The 25,333-nt window shown below is 38.7% G+C and overlaps 1 protein-coding gene across 1 annotated transcript in view; it reads right to left on the bottom strand.

Moving 5' to 3' along the window:
* MIPEP (mitochondrial intermediate peptidase) overlaps positions 1–25,333 on the bottom strand; it is a 77,875-nt gene that overhangs the window by 34,853 nt on the left and 17,689 nt on the right. The window contains exons 11-14 of the mRNA XM_009890643.1: positions 9,394–9,547; positions 8,348–8,425; positions 7,121–7,325; positions 3,409–3,518 (exon numbers count right to left, since the gene is read on the bottom strand). Of these exons, the coding sequence (XP_009888945.1) occupies positions 3,409–3,518; positions 7,121–7,325; positions 8,348–8,425; positions 9,394–9,547 (547 nt within the window). The remainder of the gene's footprint in view (positions 1–3,408; positions 3,519–7,120; positions 7,326–8,347; positions 8,426–9,393; positions 9,548–25,333) is intronic.

Below are 25,333 nucleotides of genomic sequence, written 5' to 3'. Positions count from 1 at the left end.
GTTCAAATTTGAACAGCTGAAATACTGGCTTTTGCTCAAGACAGCCTCCAAAGACACACAAACTTAAAATGATTTAGCTCGACAGACCTACCACATATCTGTGCACTTAACAAATGAAATTAAACAAATAAACACAGTTATACAGAATGGTTAGACATGTACCAGATTGTCTGCTTAAGCACTGCTAAGATCTCATTTTGGTACGGCTTGACTTCATGAGCTTACCTGAACAATTTAACCTGACTAACTAATTAACACAGTCCTCTGTATTCCTTTTTTTTGCTCCTAAAGGATTTTCTGTTTTGAGTTTTCTTTAAGATGAAAGGAAAGCTGGGCTTGCTACTTTCTTGGAACAATTATTTTTGTGCTGGCCAGCTTTTTGAACTAAATTCACAAGACTTGCTTCTTTTGCCAGAAGAGCTTGCAACCTTTTTCACCCCTCAGTACTCAACAGCACAACCATCCAAAATGCACAGAAAGCAGAGACTAGCTTTCTATAAACTTCAAGATATTTTGGACCAGATCCTCATGATCCACTTTTATATGCATAATGCATTCTCATCTTTGAAAGCCTGCCTACCAAGCTTTTTTCTGCAATGCTACTAAAAAACAGTTTTCAACAGTTCATATGTTTTAATAATCAAAACAACACCTCTTTCCCCTCCTCCTCCCATAAGCATAAGCCCTTATCCTAGGTGAGGATCCTCAGGACCAGTCCTTCTACAACTGGATTTTATGGCAAGGGCAATCATAAGCTAAGACCACACCACCAAGTTTTTCTAACATAAATATGTCCAGTAGGAGTGTTAAAAATGACACCACCTAAAATTTACATGCAAAACTATAGCATAGATGCAGCAATGCCGAAAGAAAGCTGCTTTTTCAAATCACTGCTTCCTCAACAAGCTAGGTCAGTAAAAGACCATCCTTCTGTCAACATCCAGCAGAGCTATGTTGGTGTAGTTGTTGCAGGAAGGATCCTTCTCACACAGAAAAGCTCAGTCTCTTTATTCATAAGAAGAAACTTAATGGAAGTTCTTGTATGGAACGATATTTGGATGAGGTGGTTTTACAAATTTCACATTTTATCTGTTTCAAGCACTTTCCTTACTTCCCCTGGAAAAGGGGGTAAAGTGGACTCATTTTTCTTTCAAATAATTAAAAAACTGGAGAAGAAAACGTTGATTCAAATTTCTATTTGCACACCAAAAAAATTAGTCAGGCAACAAGCACAGAAAATATAAGCCCCAAAAGGACTTCTGTGACGTTGTAAATGTAAAAGAGCTGGGATTTTCTATTCAAAGTACTTTGTAACATATACACAACAGATAAAAGTAATTGCTGTAACAATCACTAAATTTCAAGAACAGAAGAGATTACTTCAATCTATTTTTGTTTAAATGACAGATACAGAAATCTGATATCAGATTCTTAGAACTAGCTTAGATGAACCAACATAAGCACAAGCAGATTTATATATGTTGGATAATGGCTTCAAAATACATTCTAAATTTAAAAAAAAAAAAAAAGCTAAAAGGAAGCTGTCTAAAGCCCTCAAAAGACACACAGCAGTTTCAGGCTCTTTTTCTCATCTTCCATCATAATCCATTCTTGCCTGCTTCAAGACTGAGTTTCTACATTAAACCTCTCTCAATTGCTCTCTGAAAGGGCAAGATTTCACCACCGATAAACAGAAGTAGTTTATGGAAATGCCAAATGGGACACAACGTCTGGTTCTTAGCTTTTGCACTGCAACTAAAAGTGGTTTAGATTTGTTAAGCCATTTTGAAAATACAAAGCCATAAATAATGTTCCACAAATCTTTTTCAGATGTTTTGTCACGCTCATTCTCTGAACTCATATGCAATCAGATTAACTCCACAATGTTTAAAAACTACACGAACTTTATAGAGAACACCAGAAATCAGTATTTCAGTATGTGGACTCAAACTTATAAACAAGGAACACTCCTGAAGCGAGTACTTTTAACTACCATGCTTCAAGGAGACTTTCTTAGTGCAATCAGCTCTGCAGAAATGATTGCTCTGTAAAAAAAAAAAGAAAAAAAAAGAAAAAAGGCAGATTTACAGAGCAAATTTCTCAGACAGTATCTATTAAAATAGAAGTTAAGCAACATATTTTTCTAAAAATGGAAATTTAATGGAGCCACACATAATTCCACTTTCATAATGCTGAAATATACTGAATACCTAGTATTGGATAAAAAGCTTCAATTGAGGGTAACACTGCACAACTCAAGAGGTTTTCCTGTTTTTGCATTGAGTGGTAGTCTATTCTTCAACCATCATATTTGAGTACACTGAAGCTTCCTCAGCCGAAGGCACTAGAAAAAGATCTTTGGTTACTGTTTACTGGTTTGTATTTTTGAAATGGCTGTACAAGTATAAATCATGTTCAGCTGCCATTCCTTAAAGTGACCACCGAAAGTCACCTTGTTCCAAAGAGCACTGTTTTCTAAATTTCCCATAGGAAATAGATGCGTGCAGAAGACTGGCATAGAATAGTTTTATGTACAGAAGGGATCAGAGTTTTAATGCAGAGATTCATGACTGCCAGAATCTAACTAATCCTAATCTAATCCTAAATAAAGCAGTACACTTTTCATCACAAAATATTTCAATCACTACCCTACAGTGTGCTAAAACTAGGAGTTTTTAAACACAGCAGATTATTTACATTTATTTCCATGATTTGGTACCCAAGCTTTATTTTAAGACAGACTTTAGACAGTTCAATGATGAATCGCTATTTTTGTCATAACTTACCTGGAATTAAATGAAAATGTTCCACATAACTTGATTCATGCTGAAGTTGTTCACCTACTACACTAGGTTTGTGTTGTGTTGAAACTACACAACCTTTGTGGGGAAAAAAGGCTGAAAGTTTTATGTATGTAATTGGAACCCCAGATATAGGGATCTGGTATTCTTTTACAGATTACATTCATCTTTTCTGCAATGAGAATATTAACATTTTTTCTGAATAACTGAAATTATAATATTAAAATAATTTCTATCCATTATTTATTTCTACTTTAAACATTATTAAAAAATAACACATGAAGAAGTGATTCTTTTCCTGAATACATTTCACGGAATCACGGAATCTTCAGAGTTGGAAGGGACCTCTAGAGATCATCTAGTCCAACTCCCCTGCTAAAGCAGGATTGCCCAGAGCACATTACTCAGGACTGCATCCAGGCGGGTCTTGAAAATCTCCAGAGAAGGGGACTCCACAACCTCCCTGGGCAGCCTGTGCCAGTGCTCTGTCACCCGAATCGTAAAGAAGTTTTTCTGTGTATTTGAATGGAACTTCCTATGTTCCAACTTGTGCCCATTTCCCCCCTTTGTTCCTATTTTCAATATTTTACATATTAATTTTCCCTACCTGTCCCGTTTTATAGTGTCTTGCAAACTGGTTAACCACTCGATAGTCGTTTGCAAAGTACTCCATCAGAATTGAGGGAACTTCAGCAAAATCAGTAGGACATCTGGTTCCTAGAGGTAGAATAATTGTACGCATTAGCATTTGCTATTTTCATTAACACAAATAGTTAACTCTTCCCAAAGGGTTTTGCAACTTTCAGTTTGGACTTTAGGTGAACTTTAATGTTCTTTCCTTTATTAAGTCAATATTTTATTTCCATAGCGTTATTGTACATATTGCCAGAAAAGCTTCATTATAATCCTACACATTTTATTATAAATCATAAAGTAAAACAAAATATTTGAACAGCTGGGTAAGGCACCTTATAAAGCTCTGGATCACACCCTTTTTAAACTAAACCAGACTGCAGCCAAACTGGCCCGGCATGAAACACCAAATCTATTTAAGTGTCCTAAACCTAAATCAAACTACAATGTAAATAAAACTCTGCCTTAATCCCATTCACAGTTACAATTTTTAGCTTCCATCTGTTTGCTGAGCTTACTTATGCTTTATATTAACCTCATTTTAGAATACGAAGCGATTCATCCAAGGAACACTCCTGCAGATTGAAGACAGTTCAAGTAAGCGCAATGAGGTAATATCTTACCAGTTAGTATTTTCAAAAAGCACTTTCCCAAAAACCTTATTTACTCTAATCTTTATCAGCACCTTACACAATGGAGTTATTAAGAAGTATAACACATCACCAAATCAAAACTGCATTTCTAATATCCATATTAAAGTTAGGGATTTACAAAGTTGTTGCTATAATAAGGGACCCACTGGGTCATCTCCTCTATCCCTGTCTGCTAGACACAATGTCAACATTCAAAACTAGTCTTAAATGTAAGTACGGTTTTTGCTTCTACTACTCTTTCTTGAAGACTATTTTTAAAAATCACTCCTTTGATCTTTACAAATCTTTCTCTAATTTTTAATCTGAATTCATACTCTGTTCATACTCAATATTTTCAGACCAATACTGTTTTTTAGTATACATAGCATTTCCCACACTGGTTTTTGCCTCCTACATTGAGAGAAACTATATTCTCTCTCAGTCATCACTATCCAAAGGCAAAATAAAGTCCAAAAGCCATCCATTGTAGCTTTTCTCTGTTCCTTCTTCAGTTTGAACTGACCTTCAGACCCGAGACACAAAACCATGCCCAAGCATCGCATGAGGTTTTACCAGTATCTTTCTTAATCATTCTAATACTTATTGCTGTTAGGTACACCTCTGATGTAATTTCAAATCACATTTCCCCCTTTCACAGACACATTAGCTATTTGTAGTTCTGCATTAACACATAAAACTATTTTACTGTTCATCCACCACTGTTGAAATACCCATTTTCTAGCATAAATTCTATTTGTACTCTTTAAATGCATGATCTGCACTGCACGGTTCTGAATTGCATCTTCCTTCTAACACTGAGGTATCCAGTCATTCAGTTCTTATACAATACCCAATCCTTCTTTTGTGCCATCACATTTCATTAGTAGAGTCTTTTTTTGTTGCTTGAAAATAATTTTTAAAAAGCCTAAACCAAGGCAAGTCCCAAGACAAATGCCTGCAGAACTACACTGATGCTTCCCTAGCCATTTATGCTTTCTCAGTGCTCCTTAATAAAGTGACAGAATTCTTTTAATAACCATTAAAGAGACTCCTGAAAAATTACATTTTCTTAAAGTCAGAAAAGTAAAAGCTTGGGCAGTTATCTGAGATAAGGTAGTCCTCCTGTAAAACAAATGTAGGTACTCTCTACTGCATGACAAACTAAAATGGAATACAAGGTAGATTTTAAAAAATCTTACACACACACGCACATTAAACAATCAATAAATGCATACACTAAAATGACAGATTAACTTGAAAAGAAGCACAAAACGTACAGTATTATCCAAGTTTTGGGCCCATTAGCAGCAGAATGGGTTTCTGAATATTTGGGAATGTTAATCAGAAAAGGGAGGCGGGGGAGAGTAGGAAAGATGTCAAACATTCAGGGCATCTCAACTAGAATGTCAAATTTTTTGTTCTTACAATAGCCTGTAGTCATCTTGTTTCCACACTTTGCCACCCTGGTGTCTCATGAGAGCAGATGGCCCCTAAAAGACATCCCTGGGATGAGCCATTTGATTGTCACACATTCCAAAGCCTACAAAAAAAAAGGTTCTCTGCAGAAACAATGCAACTGACCTCTGAGGCTGCTTTCCAAATGCTAGATCTGGAGTGAAATCCCTTGGGATGCAGGACTGCCTGGAGCTAAGGCAATGCTGGAACCATACACAGGGGCTCATGGAAAGTCAGAGCCTCAAAATTAGCCATTTCCTGCCCCTTCAAGACTTTGAAATGCAGATGCACACGGTTCACCCCACAAGAGGAGAACCCCACCAAAGCAGTTACTTGGGGCGTATAAGTACTTCTGGAGGTCAAGATGAGCAAGGCTCTGTGAGTGCAAGGGGTGTGGGAGAGCAGTTAACAGGGGGATACAGAGCTTATACTGACAGAGCATATAAAGCGTTCACTTGTTTTAACAATGTCCAGGAGTGACATACTTACAAACAGCTCAGTCTATTTTAATTTAAAGTGGAAAACTTAAGAAAGAATATTTTGTCACTAGGTGCAAAGTATCTGTTGATAACACAAAACTCTACGATGGACTCCCCTCTGTATCATTAGCATAATATAAAAATGGTAAAATATTCAAAAAATCCTTCAGACAAGGGAGCTACGATTTCAACTGCTTGGCTGTGTTTTTTTTTTTTAAATAAGCAAATGTCTACTGCAAACTGGATTTCTAGGACACTATTATAGAAGAGAATATAGAATCAGAATCATAGAATTGTCTAGGTTGGAAGGGATCTTTAAGACCATCAAATCCAACCATCAACCTAACACTGCCAAAACCACCACTAAACCGTGTCCCTTAGCACCACATCTACCCATCCTTTAAATATCTCCGGGGATGGTGACTCCACCACTTCCCTGGCACCAAGCCTGTCCACAGGTAAGAAAAGTAGCATGCCAAGCAGCTTTAACCAGAACGTGTCTTTGACCCATTTGCCACAACGACAGAAGGCCACAGCAGCCTGTGAGCTCTCAGCCAGTGCACTCATTGCCACTCCTTGAGAAGAGGGACTAAATGTAGAAAGGCAGCATTCCTTTCCTGTGCATCCACTAAGCTGTGATTGCATATTCATTCATGTTCATTTATGTATGATAAAAAAGCCTAGCAGTTCATCATGCTTGCAAATACAATCTGTTTTTAATTTATCAACTTTGCTTTAATCAGGATCAACTAGAAAAGGCCTGGCTTTTCTGCATTGCCAGTGTATGCTCTTTGCAAGTACTATTTTACTAAATTCCTTAATTCAATTTCCTAAGTCACTTCCAACCCAGGATGCACTGTGCTTTTACACTAGGCACAAGTTTAGTTCAATTTATTCTCAATTCTCCAGCTATTCCATTATTATAAACTCCACATAAGGCAAGCTTGCAAGAGTGGATACCACCACTAGAACTAGAAAGAAGAGATACAAATGCCTAATTTTTATTAGGAGAAGAAGAATATTCAAATGTTGTTTGGTTGGGTTTTAGATAATCTACTCCCTTCTTCTAGAAATCAAACATTTAACTAAAACAAAAAATTTGCTATTCAAACTTTCTCACCGGTGACATGTTGGTACCGAGTTCTTCCCAGCATCGAATGCATAGCATGTCCCATTTCATGGAAGAGATTCTCCATCATGCCAGGACTTAGTAGCGTTGGTGTACCCCTTGCTGAATGGGGCAGGCTAAGCATAAGAACAACTACAGGCAGCTGGTACTCCCCATTTTCCCTCAGCCTGCCTCCACGAACTGTAAAGTGACAATCCTTTTCAAGATAAAAGCAAACATACAGACGGCCAATGTCATTATATTGATGATATTAAAACAATGATGAAATTATTACATTAAACTTAAACTCTTAAACCAAACCTAAACATATACTCAGTTGCACAGGTTGAATTCAATGATCATTAAGTGTTGATCAACAGCAGCACACTGTTTCTCCATTTCTATTATTTGCTTCATACTCATAAAGAAACTCTTATTCCATAAAGAAAAGACTGTGTTGTTTTTAGAAAATATTTTTTGTTTGTTTCAGAATTATCAAAACCTCTCATTTTTTCTAAAAAATATCCCTAGCTCAAAGAAATTTACTGATGTGCCAAATCCATAATTTATAGATTAAGTTCTCCTCATTCTTTAGCAGTAACTTCTTTATAAAACGTAATGCACAGCACTCCTAGTGTATTGTGAAATAGTAGCAAAACAAAGTAATATATTAAACTAATGCAGATTTAAAGTTTGTCCTCTTACCACCTCACTAAAGGCAGTAATTTGCAGATGCTTCTACAGAGTGAAGTGTTTATTGCACTGCATCGTATAGTTAATATACTGGCACTAGGCAGCATCAGTGAGTGTGCCACAACAGCTCGAACCATCTACAGTTTTGAGTAGAATTTTGAATAAAAATCAGTTGTTGTGATAAGCTTTCAACTTTAGAGACTACTAAAATTTCAGATTGTTTTTTCTTGTAAATAGTAGGCCAGAAGATAGGAGGGTAAAAATCTACCATACCTCTAAACAGAGCTCTATGACATTTCATAGTGCCCATCGTTCTGTAGAACAGAGTCTGAGTTCAGCCTATCAGGCGATGTTTTTTAAATGAAAGGTTACTCACAAAAATATTTTACCTAAAACCACATTTGAAGTTACAGACTTTCCCTGTTTAAATTTAATTTGTTTTAAATCAAGATAACTTTTACTAAACTTACATTGAACGTAAATGGCCCTAACACTACAGGCATTACTCAAATACAACCCATGCTGGAATCAGATCATAAATGTTACCTGATGTGGTTTATCAGGTCGCTGAAAGAAGTCACAATAGATGTATCCTAGTAAACCTTCAGTTTCATGAACAACAGCCTGAAGAAAAAAAAAGTACCATTTCCATAGTGTAAGCACTGATAAAATGTGTAAATTGAAGACAAAGTATTCTAATCCAAAGATTTATAATGAATAAGTGACAAATAAACTGAGAATAATTAATGTAAAATCTCTTGGCAATTTTAGTTGGAAAAAAATATACACAAGATTCACAACTTGTCCCTCAAACTACAGCCATTTCTGTATTTTGCTCAAAACTAATTAGTCACAGATCAGTATTAAAAGTAAGACTGCCTGTAGCCCCTAAATGACTTCTGAGAAGTCAACAGTAACTAAAGCTAATTTACCGTGGAAATAAAAATAGAAAGAGTAAGGAGTAGTTATAAATTGATCCACAGCATATAAAGAGCAGCAGCTCTTGCTGGATGTGGAAGAGCAGTGAAGAAGATCTGACAGTGAATACATGGAGGGAAGACAACAGAAGAACCTGGGAACCTGATGAGTAAATTATTGCCAGAGGTTTTTTTTCTACCCTCCCCTAAGAGGAGGGGAAAAAATAAAGACATAAAAACCAATCTCAAAGTAAAGATGACATACAGAATAAAAAATGAGGCAAAGACACATGACTGCTAGAATATGCACCTACAGCATTCTAGTTGACTACAGTCATCTACAAAGTGAAACTAAAAAAACTAGCAGGGCTCATTCAGAAGGATGGCTTGAAAAGTACAACAGTAATCTCTGAACAGAGAACTGTAGGAGCTGACTGATTCAGGCACCCTTCACAGAGACATATTATAAAGGCCATAGAATACCAAGCATACTAAAGGCACTTAGAGAGAGTATAAAGCCCTTGAGGTCTAACTTCAACTAAAATTAGACAAGTGTGTGCTTTTGATAGGTACCCAAGTAATTTAAAAACAAAGTCTGATTCATGGCTCAGAGGAGTACACCATCTTGTCTAACTTCCCTTTGTCGTTTCAGATGCTGGGAACAAGAATACTTACCAACTTTCGAACATCTTCAGACCAAACCTCTCCTCTTTGTGTCTGTTCAGCATAAAGGGATATTCCTAGGAGCTGACTGAACAAAGAGTTCAAACCTTCCATGCACGCCCCAAGAGAGAAAAATGGACAGTACAAGCCAGGATCAATGTTGTACCTAAGGAAACACAGGAATCCCAAACCAGTCAGTTAGTTGAGCTACAGAATCTACGGTCTTCACCTTGAAGTCACAGGACGTGACAAAACACACCAGATAACCCTCAGGGCCCTTATTGAGCATGTTTAGCTTTATTGTTCAAACAGTGAAACTAAGTCGCAGACTAGTTATGGCACAGTGCTTCACAGTAACTCAATTTTTCTTATGTTCAAATGTGGATACCAAATTCAGCAGATGTTGGCTATGATTTTCAGAGATGCGGCGAACACATAGTTCAAACAGACCACGGCAACACCATGGGTGGCCAGCCTGTGACTTTTGAGCCACAAGAGGCCACCGGCACGCAAGTGCCATTCCCATGCCAAGGCTCCGCCGTGTGACTGATCAGAAAATGGAGCTGGCTTTGGCTGTGGTGTAAGCCAAATCCTCAGCTCAGACAGGAAACCAACCAGTAAGCACTGCTGACTCTGTAGTAGTGTCTTTCGTTGGAGCAATAGAAACATCAAGGAGACACAATCACCTCCCATGCATGAAAGCTCTGGGGACTCTGTGAACTATGTAGAAAGTATTGTACAGCTTTGAGCCTCATGAAGATTTTAGTATGTGATGTGGAGCTCAAAGATGACCAAGCTCCCTGAGCCTAAAACCAAATTACTCTTGAACACACTGTAGCACAGAAGACACACATGGGGAGGAAGACACCATGCATCTGCATGCACACACACAAACTGTGAATGAACAGAAAGCAATTATAAAGGTAGCTTAGCTCTGAGATGTATGCAGCCTATACTTGGGTTCAAACTTCCTGAGACTCTGACCCTAAAAAGTAAACAAACTAGAAGCTTATCAAGCAAAGAAATGCTTTGCAAACTTACACCTTCCACAAGCTGCTCACGGCCACAAAACTCTCTGGAGACGACAGTAAAATCGAAACTGGAATCTGCTTGTAGTTGTGCGTGCACCCCAAATGGCAAAAATGTTGTTGCCCCCTCATTTCACAAAGTCCAAGCACTAAGTTATTGATAGCATTTCCTGGGAACTCATCGTAAAGACTGTTTACCTCTAGAGAATCACAATCCCTCCCTTCTTTCTTCTTTCATGCTCTTGTGCCTTTGCTTCTTAATGAAATGGTAGCAAATCACTGAAATTTAAACACGCATCAGCTAGACTACAATAGCTGAACACCAAAGATGAGAACCGCGCTATTTAAAGGTCGATGATCAAAAGGCTTAGTTAGAGACCAGCTGTGACAGAGTCAGCTAAGTCCCTATCCACTTACCTACCCTTCCTCCCCTCCCACTCCCACACACAGAAGACCTAAACCCAAAGTCCACTGGGAATACTGCATTTGCCAATATGCCGCTTACAGCTGCAGCTACAATTCACTACTCAGCTTCACTGCACTGTGCTGCACGGCAGGCTGGGGTTACTGCCCTAAGCCACGGCACTCATTCTTGAATATGTCACTGTATTTTGTTTATTTTTCTAGTATCCTTTATATTACCTTTATCACATACTCTAGCAGCATTTTGCAACTACCATGGCAACACCTGTCAAAAATACAGGTATGCTCAGTTAAAGGATTTTGCTTATTTTCACACTACAAATGCAAGAAGCTAAAGCTGATGTATTCCAATCTAGTTTTTCTAGAACACAGAAAATAAAGTAGGTTTTGCCTCTACCATACCAGTACAACTTCAAGATGCATAGCAACACTTAAATTCACCTCTGCATGCTGCGATATACACATTTTCCTTCTTACTCAAAAAGAGTCTTTACACCAAAAAGTATAAAAATAAGCATGATATAAATCACTTTAGATCAAGTTAGATAAAAAAACTGAAAGCAAGTCTCTAAAAGAAAGCAGAAGAGATGAGTTAATTTCCATGTAATAAGCCAAAGAAATTTGGAGCATGAAGGACTCTGCTTTACACCCAGAGCCTTCCAGAAGTACAGAATTACAGTGTATATGTTGAATATCCTGAGATTTTTCAGTCAGTAATTTCTAAGGACTGCAGCTCCTTCAACATGGGCACTTTTTGGAAAGCTGTAGTAGGTAAATCTCAGGTGACTCCAGACTTTCACAGTATCACCCTATGATCACCTTCTGCTCAGACTGTTACCATGAGAACCTAAACCCACCACTGAGTGCTTCAGTCCTCTTCTCTTGATTCTGCTTTAAAGCTTTTCCTACATACAGACTATGAGACCTGTTAAAATGATCATTTTATTAAAAGGAAAAATAATACCTTTTTAGCAGCGAGTTCTAACAACCTCTGTAATAGTTTAGGGCTGGTTTTTGTCAAATCACTTCAAAATCTTACACCACCATCATACATACTGGTATGAATGCTAAGCTGAGTTTTCCATTTGTAATTCGAACAATTGTTTCTTTGACTAAGGACTGACCACAAATGAAAATGTCACTGTAAAAGTACTGTCTCAATAGAAGTTTACTATAATGTAAAGCAGGGTTTCTCCACATACACCCCTCCATGCTGAGAAACACAGTTATCCTTATTTTTAAAATTACAACTTTTATTTCAAACTAAATTAAGGATGAAATAGTAGGTAATGATACTCATTTTGTATAGCTAAAAAAGTATATGAAAAAATGGACAAAGCTACACATCACTTTTAGTCCTAATTCAGCCTTGAGTTGAGTAGTAACCTAGAGCTGCACCTCCTCAGAGCCAACTCAGATGAGCAGCATTTATTAGTTCTGGCTCTGCCCCAATCCTGCTCGTCCCCCACTGGTTTCTGCAGAGCCACTCAAATTTGCCATACCTTGGGTTAGGTTCCAGAAAGGTTTGTTAATCCAGGTGCAGCACAAAGCCCAGCTACAACAGTACCTCAGAACCAGGGGAGTAACACAGACACACTCAAGCAGTTTCATCTGGAGGTTGCACGAGGGCTCTTTGCAGAGCTTTCTGCAGAGCTCATTTCAATCAGCCCTGACAAAGCTATGCTGACCATATGCAAAGCCCATCTAGTACCTTCACATCCTCTTCCCTCCAGACATCCAGTATCATCCACGGTTTCCCTGCCATTTCCTCCCTGTCAACTGGGAGAAGAGAGCTGACTGTATGACATATTTCAAGAAAAAAACCATATGATAAAATACTACAAACACATACTTCAGTAAATCAAAATTTAACTCCACCAAGAGTTCACAGTCATAGCAAACCATCAGATTTACACAGTTGCAGGAAATTAAAACATGTGACTCCTACCAGCAAATATAGCTGCAGGAAAAGAGAATATGCAAATGGTAAGAAAGTCAAGAACAGCACCCTTGAAAACACTTCATGAAATTAAGCCACATTTACACAGGAAGCAAGAAAAATCAAAAGACGCGTGAGATCAAGACAGACTAGACTGCTCAAAAATTTTCTGAAGAGCTGAATTTTTTTCTGAAGGGACAGCTAGTCCTGGAAACCATTTCCAAGCACATGAAAGATGAGAAACTCATCAGGAGTAGTCAGCATGGATTCACCAAGGGCAAGTCATGCTTGAGCAACTTGATAAACTTCCATGATGAAACAACTGGCTTGGTAGACAAGGGGAGAGCAGTGCTCATCGTCTACCTGGACTTCAGTAAGGCCTTTGACACTGTCTCCCGTAAGATCCTCACAGAGAAGCTGTTGATGTATGGGCTGGATGAGCAGATACGGAGGTGGACTGGAAACTGGCTGAATGGCCAGGCCCAGAGGGAGGTGATCAGTGCCACAAAGTCTATTTGGAGACGAGCAACTAGCAGTGTACTCCAGGGGTCAATACTGGGTCCAGTCCTGTTTAATATCTCCATTAATGACCTGGATGATGGGGCAGAGTGTACCCTCAGCACATTTGTCAATGACACCAAACTGGGAGGAGTGGCTGATATGCAAGGGGGTTGTGCTGCCATACAGAGGGACCTTAAAAGACTGTAGAAATGGGTGGACAGAAACCTCACAAAGTTCAATAAGAAGTGCAAAGTCCTGCACCTGGGGAGGAACAAACCCGGGCACCAACATATGTTGGGGGCCACATAGCAAGAAAGCAGCTGTGCAGAAAAGGACCCGGGGGTCCTACTAGACACCGAGCTAAACATAACCCAGCAGTGGGCCCTTGACACAAAGAAGGCAAATGGCATCCTGGGCTGCGCTAAGCAAAGTATTGCCAGCAGGTCGAGGGAGGTGGTCCTTCCCCTCTACTTGGTGCTGGTGAGGCCACACCTGGAGCCCTGTGCCCAGCACTGGGCTCCTCAGTGAAAGAGAGACATGCACATACCAGAGAGAATCCAACAAAGGGCCACAAAGATGATGAAGGGACTGGAGCATCTCTTCTATGATGAAAGGCTGAGAGAGCTGGGACTGTTCAGCCTGGAGAAGAGAAGGCTCAGGGGGATCTTATAAATGTGTATAAATACCTGAAGGCAGGCTGCAAAGCAGACAGAGCCAGGCTCTTGTCAGTGGTGCCCAGTGACAGGACCACAGGCAATGGGCACAAAATGAAACACGAGAGGCTCCCTCTGAGCATCAAGAAACACTTTTTCCCTGCGAGGGTGACTAAGCACTGGCACAGGTTGCCCAGAGAAGTTGTGGAGTCTCCATCCTTCGAGATGCTCACAAGCCACCTGGACATGGTCCTGGGCAACTGGCTCTAGGTGGCCCTGCTTGAGCAGGGAGGTTGGACCAGACAACCTCCAGAGGTCCCTTCCAACCTCAACTATTCTGTGATTCTGTGAAGACATCATACGGAGCCTAGGAACAAGACCACATAGCTGCAGTATGAGATAGATTCCAGCTCTATCAGAGGAGGACAACGTTTCATGCTAACTCCAAAGCATTACCACACTCAGTTGAAATACTGGATTAGCATGTTTCCTGGGGGCTGGAAGAGAAGAACTCTGAAACTACTTAATGTTTCATTTCATTTCTGTCAAAAACACAGATACATACTAGCAGGAGAGCATGATGATATTTTTTCATGGATAGAAGAGCTGACATTAACATATTACAGGGAGAAGACAAGTGCTTATTTCTTCCTCATTCTCAGCGCTCTCTGAACACACGCATTGTCCCCATGAACTTACCCCACGATGAAGAGGACGGGGAGGAGGCTTTCTGACAGGTATTTTGCAATATACTGTCACTATCCAAAGTGGGGGAAAAAAATCAGTCTAATAGTTTTGTCTTTTGGAAAAGCACAATACATATCCACCCACACATGGAAACAGCAGTAACAGACTACACTGGCTTAAGGCAGGCTCCCCAGGGGAACTAGTCCCCTGCCCTGGCTAAAGTTTGAAGATGTCACAATCTTGACATTTTGAGTACAATGAGGTCCTGATTAAACAACCACTTTAATAATAACTACACAAAGTTAATGTCAGTCACTTCTGGTAGAACATTGTCAGGATCAAACCTCTCCCACATTTAATGAAAGATGTGTGTTAATACTCCTCTTGCCAACGGAAAATTGCAAAAAAGTTTTGAAAAACAACATTTTTTATACAGAACACAAAAAAAATCTTTCTAGTTCTGATCTCACTTATTTCTCCATTTCCACCTTGCCTACTACACCAGTGTACAAACATCAAAGACAAAGATACTGAAAAATCCTCAAATAGCATTAGTGTCTTATAACACTAGACTGATATTTAAATTACTTTTGGACAATCCTGACAGCAGTCAGCGGTGATTATTATACCTTAAGTTATCTGGCATCCATAGTTGGTTTGTTTGTTTGTTAGCCACTGCAATGTCATTGGAGTTACAAAGAAAGTGATTTAAAATATGATAACATAAAGCAATTTGCACAATCAGATGATAATAATCAATAACACATTTCAAATGCGTATCAGGTACAGGAAAAAAAGCCACTGTTCCAGGAAGTGGACAGTACATCTTCAAAAATCTTTCTCTAATACCAGTCTATAAGCAGTAATCATTCCAGACACCAAAACACAGATTTAATGCACAAATTTTGAATTTGGTCCTACCTCATACATAAACTCTCTTTTCACAAATCAAGTAAGACCAACTATCACTGAAGAAAGCCTAACCCCAAACTTGCACTGATTCCAGGAAAACTTTCTCTTTGAGCTTATTTAGAAATAGAAATTAGCCAAACCCTCAGCTATCTGAAGCTAATGTCCTATAACCAAAACCTCAGTTCCTGGAATTATTATTAATAGATGATCTTGCCTTTCAGTGGCAAGAGCAAGCGTATGACTGACTCTTTTCTGAGCCCCCACCTTCAAGATTTAATGCTACTCACTGCAGAATGAAAGGTGTAACACTAGATAAGATTAGAGGACAATGGGGAAAAGGGAAGAAATTAATCTAAAAGATTTGAATCTTTCCCAAAAAAAAAAAAGAATACTCAATGAGCAGAACAGGAAATCCTACAATCTCTACTAGATCTGTAAAACTGAAGTTTGGCTGGAGGGTGTGGGTGGAAAAGTATTTGGAAGAGTTAACCGGCAAACTACATGCTCCCTTATTGAAGATTCTTGCTTGATTCCAGGCATTCAAACGGTAGCAGCCATTAGCAACTTCATTGTTTCCAGATGACAGGAAAAATGCATCTGTTTGCTAGCAAATGATTACCCAACCTCAGTTACTCACAGCTTCATCACCTTAGTGAAACTGCACGAACACAACGTTTCCCAGGGACAGTATTTTAGTGTTCAAATTAATGCTAATCTAAAACACCATAGCACAACTTCTTGGCAGCAATGGGGACTGCGAATGTGACAGCAAGCCAAACTTCTCTTCCCTCAGCCCTTTGAATAAAATTTCTAATACTGTTCAAAGGTCTCGAGTTGTATCTTCAAAACACTCTCTGACTCGGGCCAGATTATCTAAAAGACCACATAAAACTCCAAAATGAAGACTTCTATCAATACACTCCCTTAGCACTTTAAACTGCCCTGTAACAAAGGCAGAGCTTGTCTGTGTAGGATGCAGCCTTTTTGAGGGCTGATCCAAGAGTGTAAAATTAACTTCTCCTGAAGCTAAAGGGGAAGCTCAAAGTTCACCACCTTCTATCCCAGGTGTATGGTGTTTCTTTGATCATTTTTTTCAAATGTGAAACCAAGCGTATTTGAAAATGCACACAAAAGCCTCCCAACAAAACATTACCAAAACAAGGCATTCCACTGCACATTACTTCTCTATTGATAGAATGAAAGGACAAAAACTTTAGTTAATGAATTAACTGATAGTGACTGACTCTATATAAAAAAAGAGCAGCATTTCCAAAGTAGTACAGCTCAGCCTGCCCCTGAACTGCTCACTGGTGAGAGCAAAGCAATCTTCACAATCATAGAATCATAGAATGGTTTAGGTTGGAAAGGACCTTAAAGATCATCTAGTTCCAACCTCCCTGCCACGGGCAGGGACACCTCCCACCAAACCAGGTTGCTCAAAGCCTCATCCAGCCTGGCCTTGAACACTTTCAGGGATGGGGCATCCACAACATCCCTGAGCAACCGAGAAAAATTTCTTCCTAATATCTAATCTAAATCAACCCTCTTCCAGCTTGAAGCCATTCCCCCTTGTCCTTTCACTACATGCCCTCATAAAAAGTCCCTCTCCAGCTTTCTTGTAGGCCCCCTTCAGATACTGGAAAGCTGCTATAAGGTCTCCCTGGACCTCCTCTTCTCCAGGCTGAACAACCCCAACTGTCTCAGCCTGTCCTCATAGGAGAGGTGCTCCAGCCCTCTCATCATCTTCGTGGCCCTCCTCTGGACCTGCTCCAACAGGTCCATGTCCTTCTTATGTTGAGGACTCCAGAGCTGGAAGTAATATTCCAGGTAGGGTCTCACGAGAGTGGAGTAGAGTATATTAACATGTATAATCTGCATGTTAATAACTGTTGATGATCCTACAGTGTATATAATTACTATATTACATGTTAAAGTAGCAGCCACTCTAAGAATCACTTTATGTATGATTTTCAAGCTGTTATCAACTGTGGGCTTGGACAGTTGTCTAGCTTTGTTCCTTCTATTTAAAACAAATAGTAAAAAATCCAAATGAAACTGCAAGAAACAGCTGCTTTAATATTAGCACACTTTTGGTCAGTCTTTGGCAAGCTGCCTCTATATTTATTCAGCCAAGTTACGATTTTTATCTCCAACAGGAAATGCATTCAAGTATTTTGGGGAAAAGAAATCAGAAAGCAAGTTATTATGACCCATGCTGAACTACACTAACACGCATTCTGCTACCAGTAAAATTTCTGCTAAGGGTTACTGCTACTAGCAAGAAAGGTTTATGTTCTGGAGACAGACAGCTAAAATCTGCATTGGAAACCAACTGGAGCTCCATTTGGCGACAACTGCAGAGAATTGCCTGAAGAGAGGTTTTCTTGTATGCTGTAATTTGCAGCTTGCTTGCTGCACCAGCTGAGCAGACAGGCAGAATTCAATGAGGAGGATGATGCACATGGAATACTAACGTCACTAGCAGAACGTTGTACTGCTGTCTCCAGAGCTGGCAAATACATGGAAACATGGTTACAGCACTTCCTAAGGAAGAAAAGGGATTTAGGACAGCTAAGCAAGCCAAGGCAAGAATCAAACATCCTGTCTGGACACCCTTTCACTTAAAATGTGACTTTTGGGCCCCAGCAAGGTGATTCCAAGTGCTTCAAATAGGCTCTCGGGATGCCTATGTCACCAGAGAAAGGCAGACACAAATATAATGCCACTCTCAGGCTTAGCAAGGTAACAGCTAGAGCTAACTAGAAGTCTTCTGCTCAGCTACAGCGCTTGCTCCTCTCTGGAACTTAGGCTTCCCTGACTAGACTCCATGTTGTATACCTGAATCCCAAGAAGATGAACAGCAGTCTTTCCTATGGGAAGATGCCTTTGAAAATGCAGGCAAAGGAGATGGAAGAATGGTGGTATGATGAACCTCAACAGAACCTTGCAAAGCGTGACATGCTCCAGTAAAAAAGATTTCTTACCACTGAACCTTGCTTCTAGGGTATCTGAGGTCAAAAACACAGGTACGTATTGATTTTTGATACTTGCAGTGCTGCAAAACATTTTCCCAACTACACTTGAACTTGAGCACATAAATTTTCTTAAGCCCTTACATGACACTTAAAAGATCTGAATGCACTTCTGGAAGAGCAGGAAAAGGAAATATCAAAATTTCTATCCGTTACAGACATACACACCAGAAAACACAATTATTAATCTAAAAGAAGACTTCCTGAAATCAAGAAGGCATTTTTACATGACTAGATATTAAAAAAAAAAAAAAGATTGCTTTTCGTTTAGATGTAGGAAATATCATATTACATTTATGGAAAAAATAAAGGACACCAGTATATAAATCTTACTCTGAACAAATCAGAAACAGCATCAACAAATATATACGTGAAGTCATCAACAGTGGAAAAGAATATTTTTCTCTGTGCCAAACTTTCAGTTAGATACTTTGACTTAAAAAAAAATAATCAAGAATCAAAAGCAGTCCCTTTTATTGCTGTAACAAACCTTAAATTATTGTTATTTCTGTAGAATTGCATAACTCATATGCTTAAATGTCCAAAACTGTGAAAGACTGTGAAGCACAAAAATGAACAAAAGAAGTTTGTTGTGTTTTCATTTTATCTTAAAACATACCCCAATAACTTAATTCACTTTGAACATCTGATTTCAAATGCCAAAGCATTTATATTTATAACAAAGCCCAGGAAAGAATAAAAATGTTCTTATGTACCTCATGTCAGAATGTGAGCTCAGAAACTTTACAAAGAGAAATCTCAGTACTCTCCTAAAGAAAGCAGAAATATCAAAGAAAACAGTAGTTTCTTTGATGTAAATTCCTGCTTTATATTAAAGGATAAACTATGTTAAAAAATCCAGACACCTTACTTTTACAGTATGCAGCCCGGCACTATTTTTAAAAGAAATAATGTAGCCAAACCAATTTAAAAACCAATTTTAAAAAGAAGTTAACTGACACAATGAGGTTTGGTTATTCTTCAAGAACAGCAGGCTTCAAACAAAAAGGCTGTGTCCCTGTGAAGAACAAAGATGTAGTATGTCATTACAAATAATTATTTCTAAGCTTGTGTGACTTCACTGAGTCTGAATAAAATGCAGACTTTTAAAATCACTTTCATTTAAGCTGTATATTTGGAAGGAAACTAAGACTGTTTTGTGTAGCATTACTTTCATCTGTTCTATTAAGAATGCTTTTTATAAACTTGGACATTAGGGATATTTGAGTAAGGATCAGAACACGAGCATTCAGACTCTTAACAATTGCAAATTAGCTGCTCGGCAAGAATTCTTATCAGTGGCTATTAAATATAGTCCCTGATACAGCCTGACTTCTTTTTTTTTTTTTTTTGAGAAAAATTATTATCCTGTTGATGTCCATGAAAATATAGAACACCAAGTTAACTATCTCTAATAAAACAGATTCTCTCAAAACTTTCAAAGAAACTTGAAAAAATCTTGTTAGTGGAAGATAAAAGTGAGATGAACCCCTCAGGTTAACTTAAAGAGATCAAGACAAGGAAAACCCCTTCCAATTTTCATTACATGCCAGACTATGAAATTTAATTCTTTACCTGAAGGGAGACTCTTAACCATGATTTATAGAAGACTCTGGATTTCTTAAAAATAATAATAATAATAATAGAAAGTCTTTGTACTCTCATCAACCATAAGCTAGCACCTGTATCTCACATTCCTTTTTTCTTTCTGTTAATTGTACTTCATAGAATATTTTGGAGGAGGTCAGGGGGTAATTCAGAATACTGGCTTGGTATCGACGCTGTACACAGCCTTTAGATTTGACTTCATTTTCAAATCAACACCAATTTATTTAGCCTTCCACAATGTTTTGAATAAAGAAATAACTCTTGAAACTTGAATTCTGCTTCACAGCAAGCCTTTTCAATAACTTTCAGGCTTTCCTCCAAAAAGTTTGGTCCACTAACTTAGTGACTGGTAAGTTAAACGGACTTTTTGCACCTATATTAGTTGATTTAATAGAAGGCATACCTTCCCTTACTTACAAACAGATAGTTATAGAAAGTTTTCCTTCTCTGTGAGCACTCTGGTTGAAAGATTTCCTGGTTCTTTTTAAATTTTGCATTATTTTTCCACTTCAGCTTTCAATTCGAACAGAGTGACAGTTTTCTCATATATTCCACAAAGGGTCTGGGCTAGTTTTCCATATGGGATTCCCAAAAGAGAACACGCTTTCATAAAACTAAAAATAATTTAACAAAAAGCAACCATAAATGAGTTTGTTTACAAGTAACTTGCAAAGCTCAACATTACTTGCAGCTTTTAGCAACTTTAGAAACATCCAGAGTCATGGTTAAGTACCTTGGCATTGTCCCTACCCCTCTTAAAAAAACAAAAGTGCTGCCCCCTCTCCCCTGAAGCCAGCAGCCTGTGTACAGGAGATGAGTTATTCCTAATTTCTGCTCAGCTGGTCACCCTAAGATCCAAAACACCTTCAGCTGCTGTGGTGGCTTCTCTTTCCTACACAGCAGGAAACTGGCTCATTCTGGCATTGATTTGTTCATCCCCAAGGCCAGTCTTATTTATCTCTGCAGTCCCAAAGAGACAGACCAGCACAGAGCACAATACCCTGCAAGCACACCCCAGCTGCAAGTTGAATAAAATCTGGGACATTTTGGCAAAAATCCCAACAGTGAATTACAGCCAGCAAAGTCAGCCCAGCCTGGTAAGCCCCAAAGGTTAGGGAAACAGGAGTCAACACCAAGTATACTAAGTTCACCATGATGGTTCTGTGCCTCCATCAGAAGTGGCGTAACCACAGTCAATCCCACCTCCAAGGCAAACAGTTGACCTCAAAAGGTCTATTCCAGCATTTTGGATTTTTTTTTTTGTGACCCGGAAGAAGTCAGCAAGGCTACTACATCTTTTTGCAAGACCAGGGCCTTGAGAATTATTTATAACTGCAGCTGCACTTACTGAGAAGTAATGGGTTTTAATTAATACCATGGTACTTGCCTGCACTAAAACTCAACAGTATTATTTTTATAAAACACATATTAGACATCTTCTTACTTGTTGGAGGCTGAAGCATGTTCTAGCATTCACTGTTTTATTACCCTTAGCCTGCCAAAATTCTTGAGGTTCTCCTAATTACTCTATCTTCTTTTAAGATACTACTACCACAAATTTCAGACTTTTGTCTCCAGTTTCTCTTAAAAGTACATTTATACTGACATCTATTTTCTCTGTCACTTAAACTATAGCTACAAAAACATTACACTGTTGTAAGTGTGGGTTTAAAGCCAGAGAGGCTACTTAATGTAATTTTAAAAAAAAAAAGAAGTAAACTATCCTGTTACCGTCAATGGGAGACTTACACTTTTGAAGTAGGATCAAGTTTCCAGGGAAAAGACTTGGTGAAAGCTGACAGAAACAAAATTATTGTGAAGTTTACAGAAAGAAAAACGTACTCTGTGAATTAAGTCTGGAGCTCCTCCTGCTGTTCAACTTACAAAACAGCAGAAATGGTCAATAACAACTGTAGAAGCAGACTGAAAATAAAGGCAGCCTGATAATGACAGCAAACGTCATTAAAATTCAATAGTCCAAACGCATATGAATATCCGAAATTCTTCAGAAGTAAATAACCAGCTCTTAAAACTAATTGTGAGGAATCTAACAAAGGATTTGTTTCTTTAATCCTGTCTAATAAGCATATATTTAAATATAAAATACATAAATACAGTTAAATTATACAAGACACAGATACAAAACAGACACATTAAAAATATGTCATGAGTTTCAGTGTCACTTGAGACAACTTGATGTAGCTGGTTAAAATCTGGAGAACTAAAGAGGAACTAAAAGATCACATCTGGATCACATGGTCTAATATTTGCTCACACCATTGCTGGTTGCAAATATGGTTGTATAGACCAAAATAGGAAACAGTAAACCTTTTTCAACAAACACAGACACTGTCCCATCTAATATTTCTTGCACCCCTTGGTGTATATTAGAATGCAGCTAAGTTACTTAATCCAGAACTAAACCCCTGTAGTCTCTTTCTTTATACCTAGGTTTGTAAAGATAATCTGCATCTTACGTACCTGACAATATCTAGGAAACTATGGTTCTGTACTCAGCTGGAGCCACAGTGACAACAGTAGTCCAAAAGAAATACCCAAAAGCATAGATTTGCTTCCCTTTCAACAAAAACATTTTATTAAGAAAAAAAATTTCCTAACATTACAGAAATCTACCATACAAACTACTACTGAGTCCCAAAACACGACAGACAAAAATGTAACCCATGCTCTGCGCACAGCACTATTACAAATACGACCATAGCATTTCTTTAAAAGACATAAAGCTAAAAGTAATTTTCTTCCAAAAAAAAGAGAAGCCCTTGAAAAACAAAATAATTAATCTACTAAACAAAGAATACTAGGAATGGGAGAAATACATGACAGGTAAACATATGTTGTTTGAAAACGTATTTTGTCATTCTATGATGCAAATAAAATAGGATACAGTAAGTAAAAATTAAATAATTTATTTCTGATATAAATAAATAAAATGAAACACAATACAATTAAAAAAAAAAAAACCAAAGTATAAATTCTTTTCCCGAGGAAGGGGGGGAACAAACCAAGGAAAACAACATCACTTTTCCTTAGAGACATAATTTAATACTACAAGATAATTGGCTCAGTTAGAGAGTAACAACAAATAGCCAGAAGTCAAACTCCTGCCAGTATGAAGCTTTGTGAGAGATACGGTTCTCATCTTCCAGTTACAAAAGTGTTGAACCGAATATACTATAGCATCCAAGGGGCGTTCAAGGATGTGGTCAAACAGAGGTAAGTCCAAATACAGAATAAAGGATAGGGGATTCACATTTATGTAGATAATAACTGGCAAATAGAACACATCTAGGGCACAGACATTACAAGGTGTATTCTTGTTCTCAGGTTGTCGTATGAATACTCCCTGATTCCTGCCCAGTTTCAGTCATAAAGCAGAGCCACTGATACTTTGCAGTGGAGAAGTGAGTTTTAACTTTTCAGGGCTGATTACCCACTACCCAGTACCCTGTTAATTACCTACAATATGGGCAGAATGAATATAAAGCATTGTTAAGACACTGTCAGATCAAAAACTTTGCCCAAAGACAGGTCACTATACAGAAAACAGGACAGTGAAAGACCTAAGCCCTTGTTTTTTAGCGAAACACTGCTGCACAAGATGGAGAGGAAAACTGCTTTTCCTTCCCTGTCTTCTAGATAGATGTCTGTGTACCCGCCAGAGAAAAATACTCCTGCCCAACTTGCAGGGAGAAGAAGGTTGGGCCCCAATGCTGCATTGTAATCAGGGAGGCCCTACATAGGTTTAGAAGATTCTTCACATTGATCCAGCTGCCAGACTTGGTGCCTAAATAAATAAAAAATAGATCCATTGCCAGTGTCTTGGTCTGTTTTACCTGCAGCTCTCCCTTCATAAAGCTACCGTGCAATTCTTAAAGTAAAGTAACTTTAGTGGGTCTTTTACAAAGATCCAGAAGGAGGGAAATATTTTTCTTCCTAATGTCAAAATGAACACAATAATCTATACGTGATCAACAGCAACTTAATTACAATATGGTTAGCTTCATGAGATGATCTAAGAAGGACAATAATACAGTATCAGAAGACACTCCTCCAGGAGGAGAAACAAACAAACTCAGAGCCTTGTACACCTAATGCTCCAAGCCTTATGGGACACCCTAATTCTGAAAACAGGGAAAGGAGATGCTATAGGAAATGTAGAAAATAAATGGGATACATAGACAATAAATTTCATCAACATTTGACAGGAATGTTAGGCACTATGAATCAGAAGGTAACCTTTGCTGTTTTGAATACACTATGCAGGCAAGGTAAAGGAGATCTGTAAACTGCAAGATAGTATGTATCTTGAACGAGTATGACAGTGTCCTTCCACAGACTGCTACTCACTGCTGCTAAGATGGGATTTGGAGACAGATGGACCTTGACTCTCCTCCAGTATAACCACTGCTTCGTTTCCACTTTCACAGAAGCGTGTCTGCTACCTGTCCAGTTTAAAACAAAAGCAGCCACTCCCAGGCCGTGCCACAAACAAGCAATCCACACACACCGCACACACTGTGGAGTGCTGCACACTCCAGCATCAGCTACTGGGAGCAGACCCAGCAAACTGGACATCCCTCTCACTCCCCTGCATGGCAGTTCTGCACACCCAGGACGTGAACGTTGCCGCACATACACATCTCAGTTCCCATTTGAGCAGGCAGTAGCTTAAGACAAGGCCAATATTAGAGCTGCTGCTCATAAAACTACTGCCTCAGTAATGAAGTACAAGAAAGCAGCAGAACAGCTGGGCCAACTGCTGGCAGCCCTTCCATGCCACATCTGTACTACCATAGCTTTTGTAAATTGCTCCTTTAACCAGAAACATACACTCTAAGTTTGGTTAAAAACCAAAAACCTACAAATCTGCAGTGAAGGAAGATTTCCCCCCCACCCCGTCTTGTGAGAGAAGCACAACTTTAAATTATCTTTTCCAACACAGACCTAAAAGGTCACCGCTGCTGATCTAATAAAGGCAACATGCAGGGCTCACGTCTTTCAGAGCTGGCATCTCATTATGTACAAAGGTCTTGAGCACTATTTAAGTCAGTGTAGAGGATTTATTTCCCAGTCTTTGCAGGAGAGAGGAGAATGAATTCTATCCATAAACAGTGAAAATCTACTAAAGAAGTTGCTATTTCAAGTCTG

Source organism: Charadrius vociferus, unplaced genomic scaffold, assembly GCF_000708025.1.
Source record: "Charadrius vociferus isolate BGI_N301 unplaced genomic scaffold, ASM70802v2 scaffold278, whole genome shotgun sequence".
NCBI classification, from domain to species: domain Eukaryota; kingdom Metazoa; phylum Chordata; class Aves; order Charadriiformes; family Charadriidae; genus Charadrius; species Charadrius vociferus.
The sequence above is the reverse complement of the archived record's forward strand: the minus strand, read 5'-3'. Positions and strand labels throughout refer to the sequence as shown.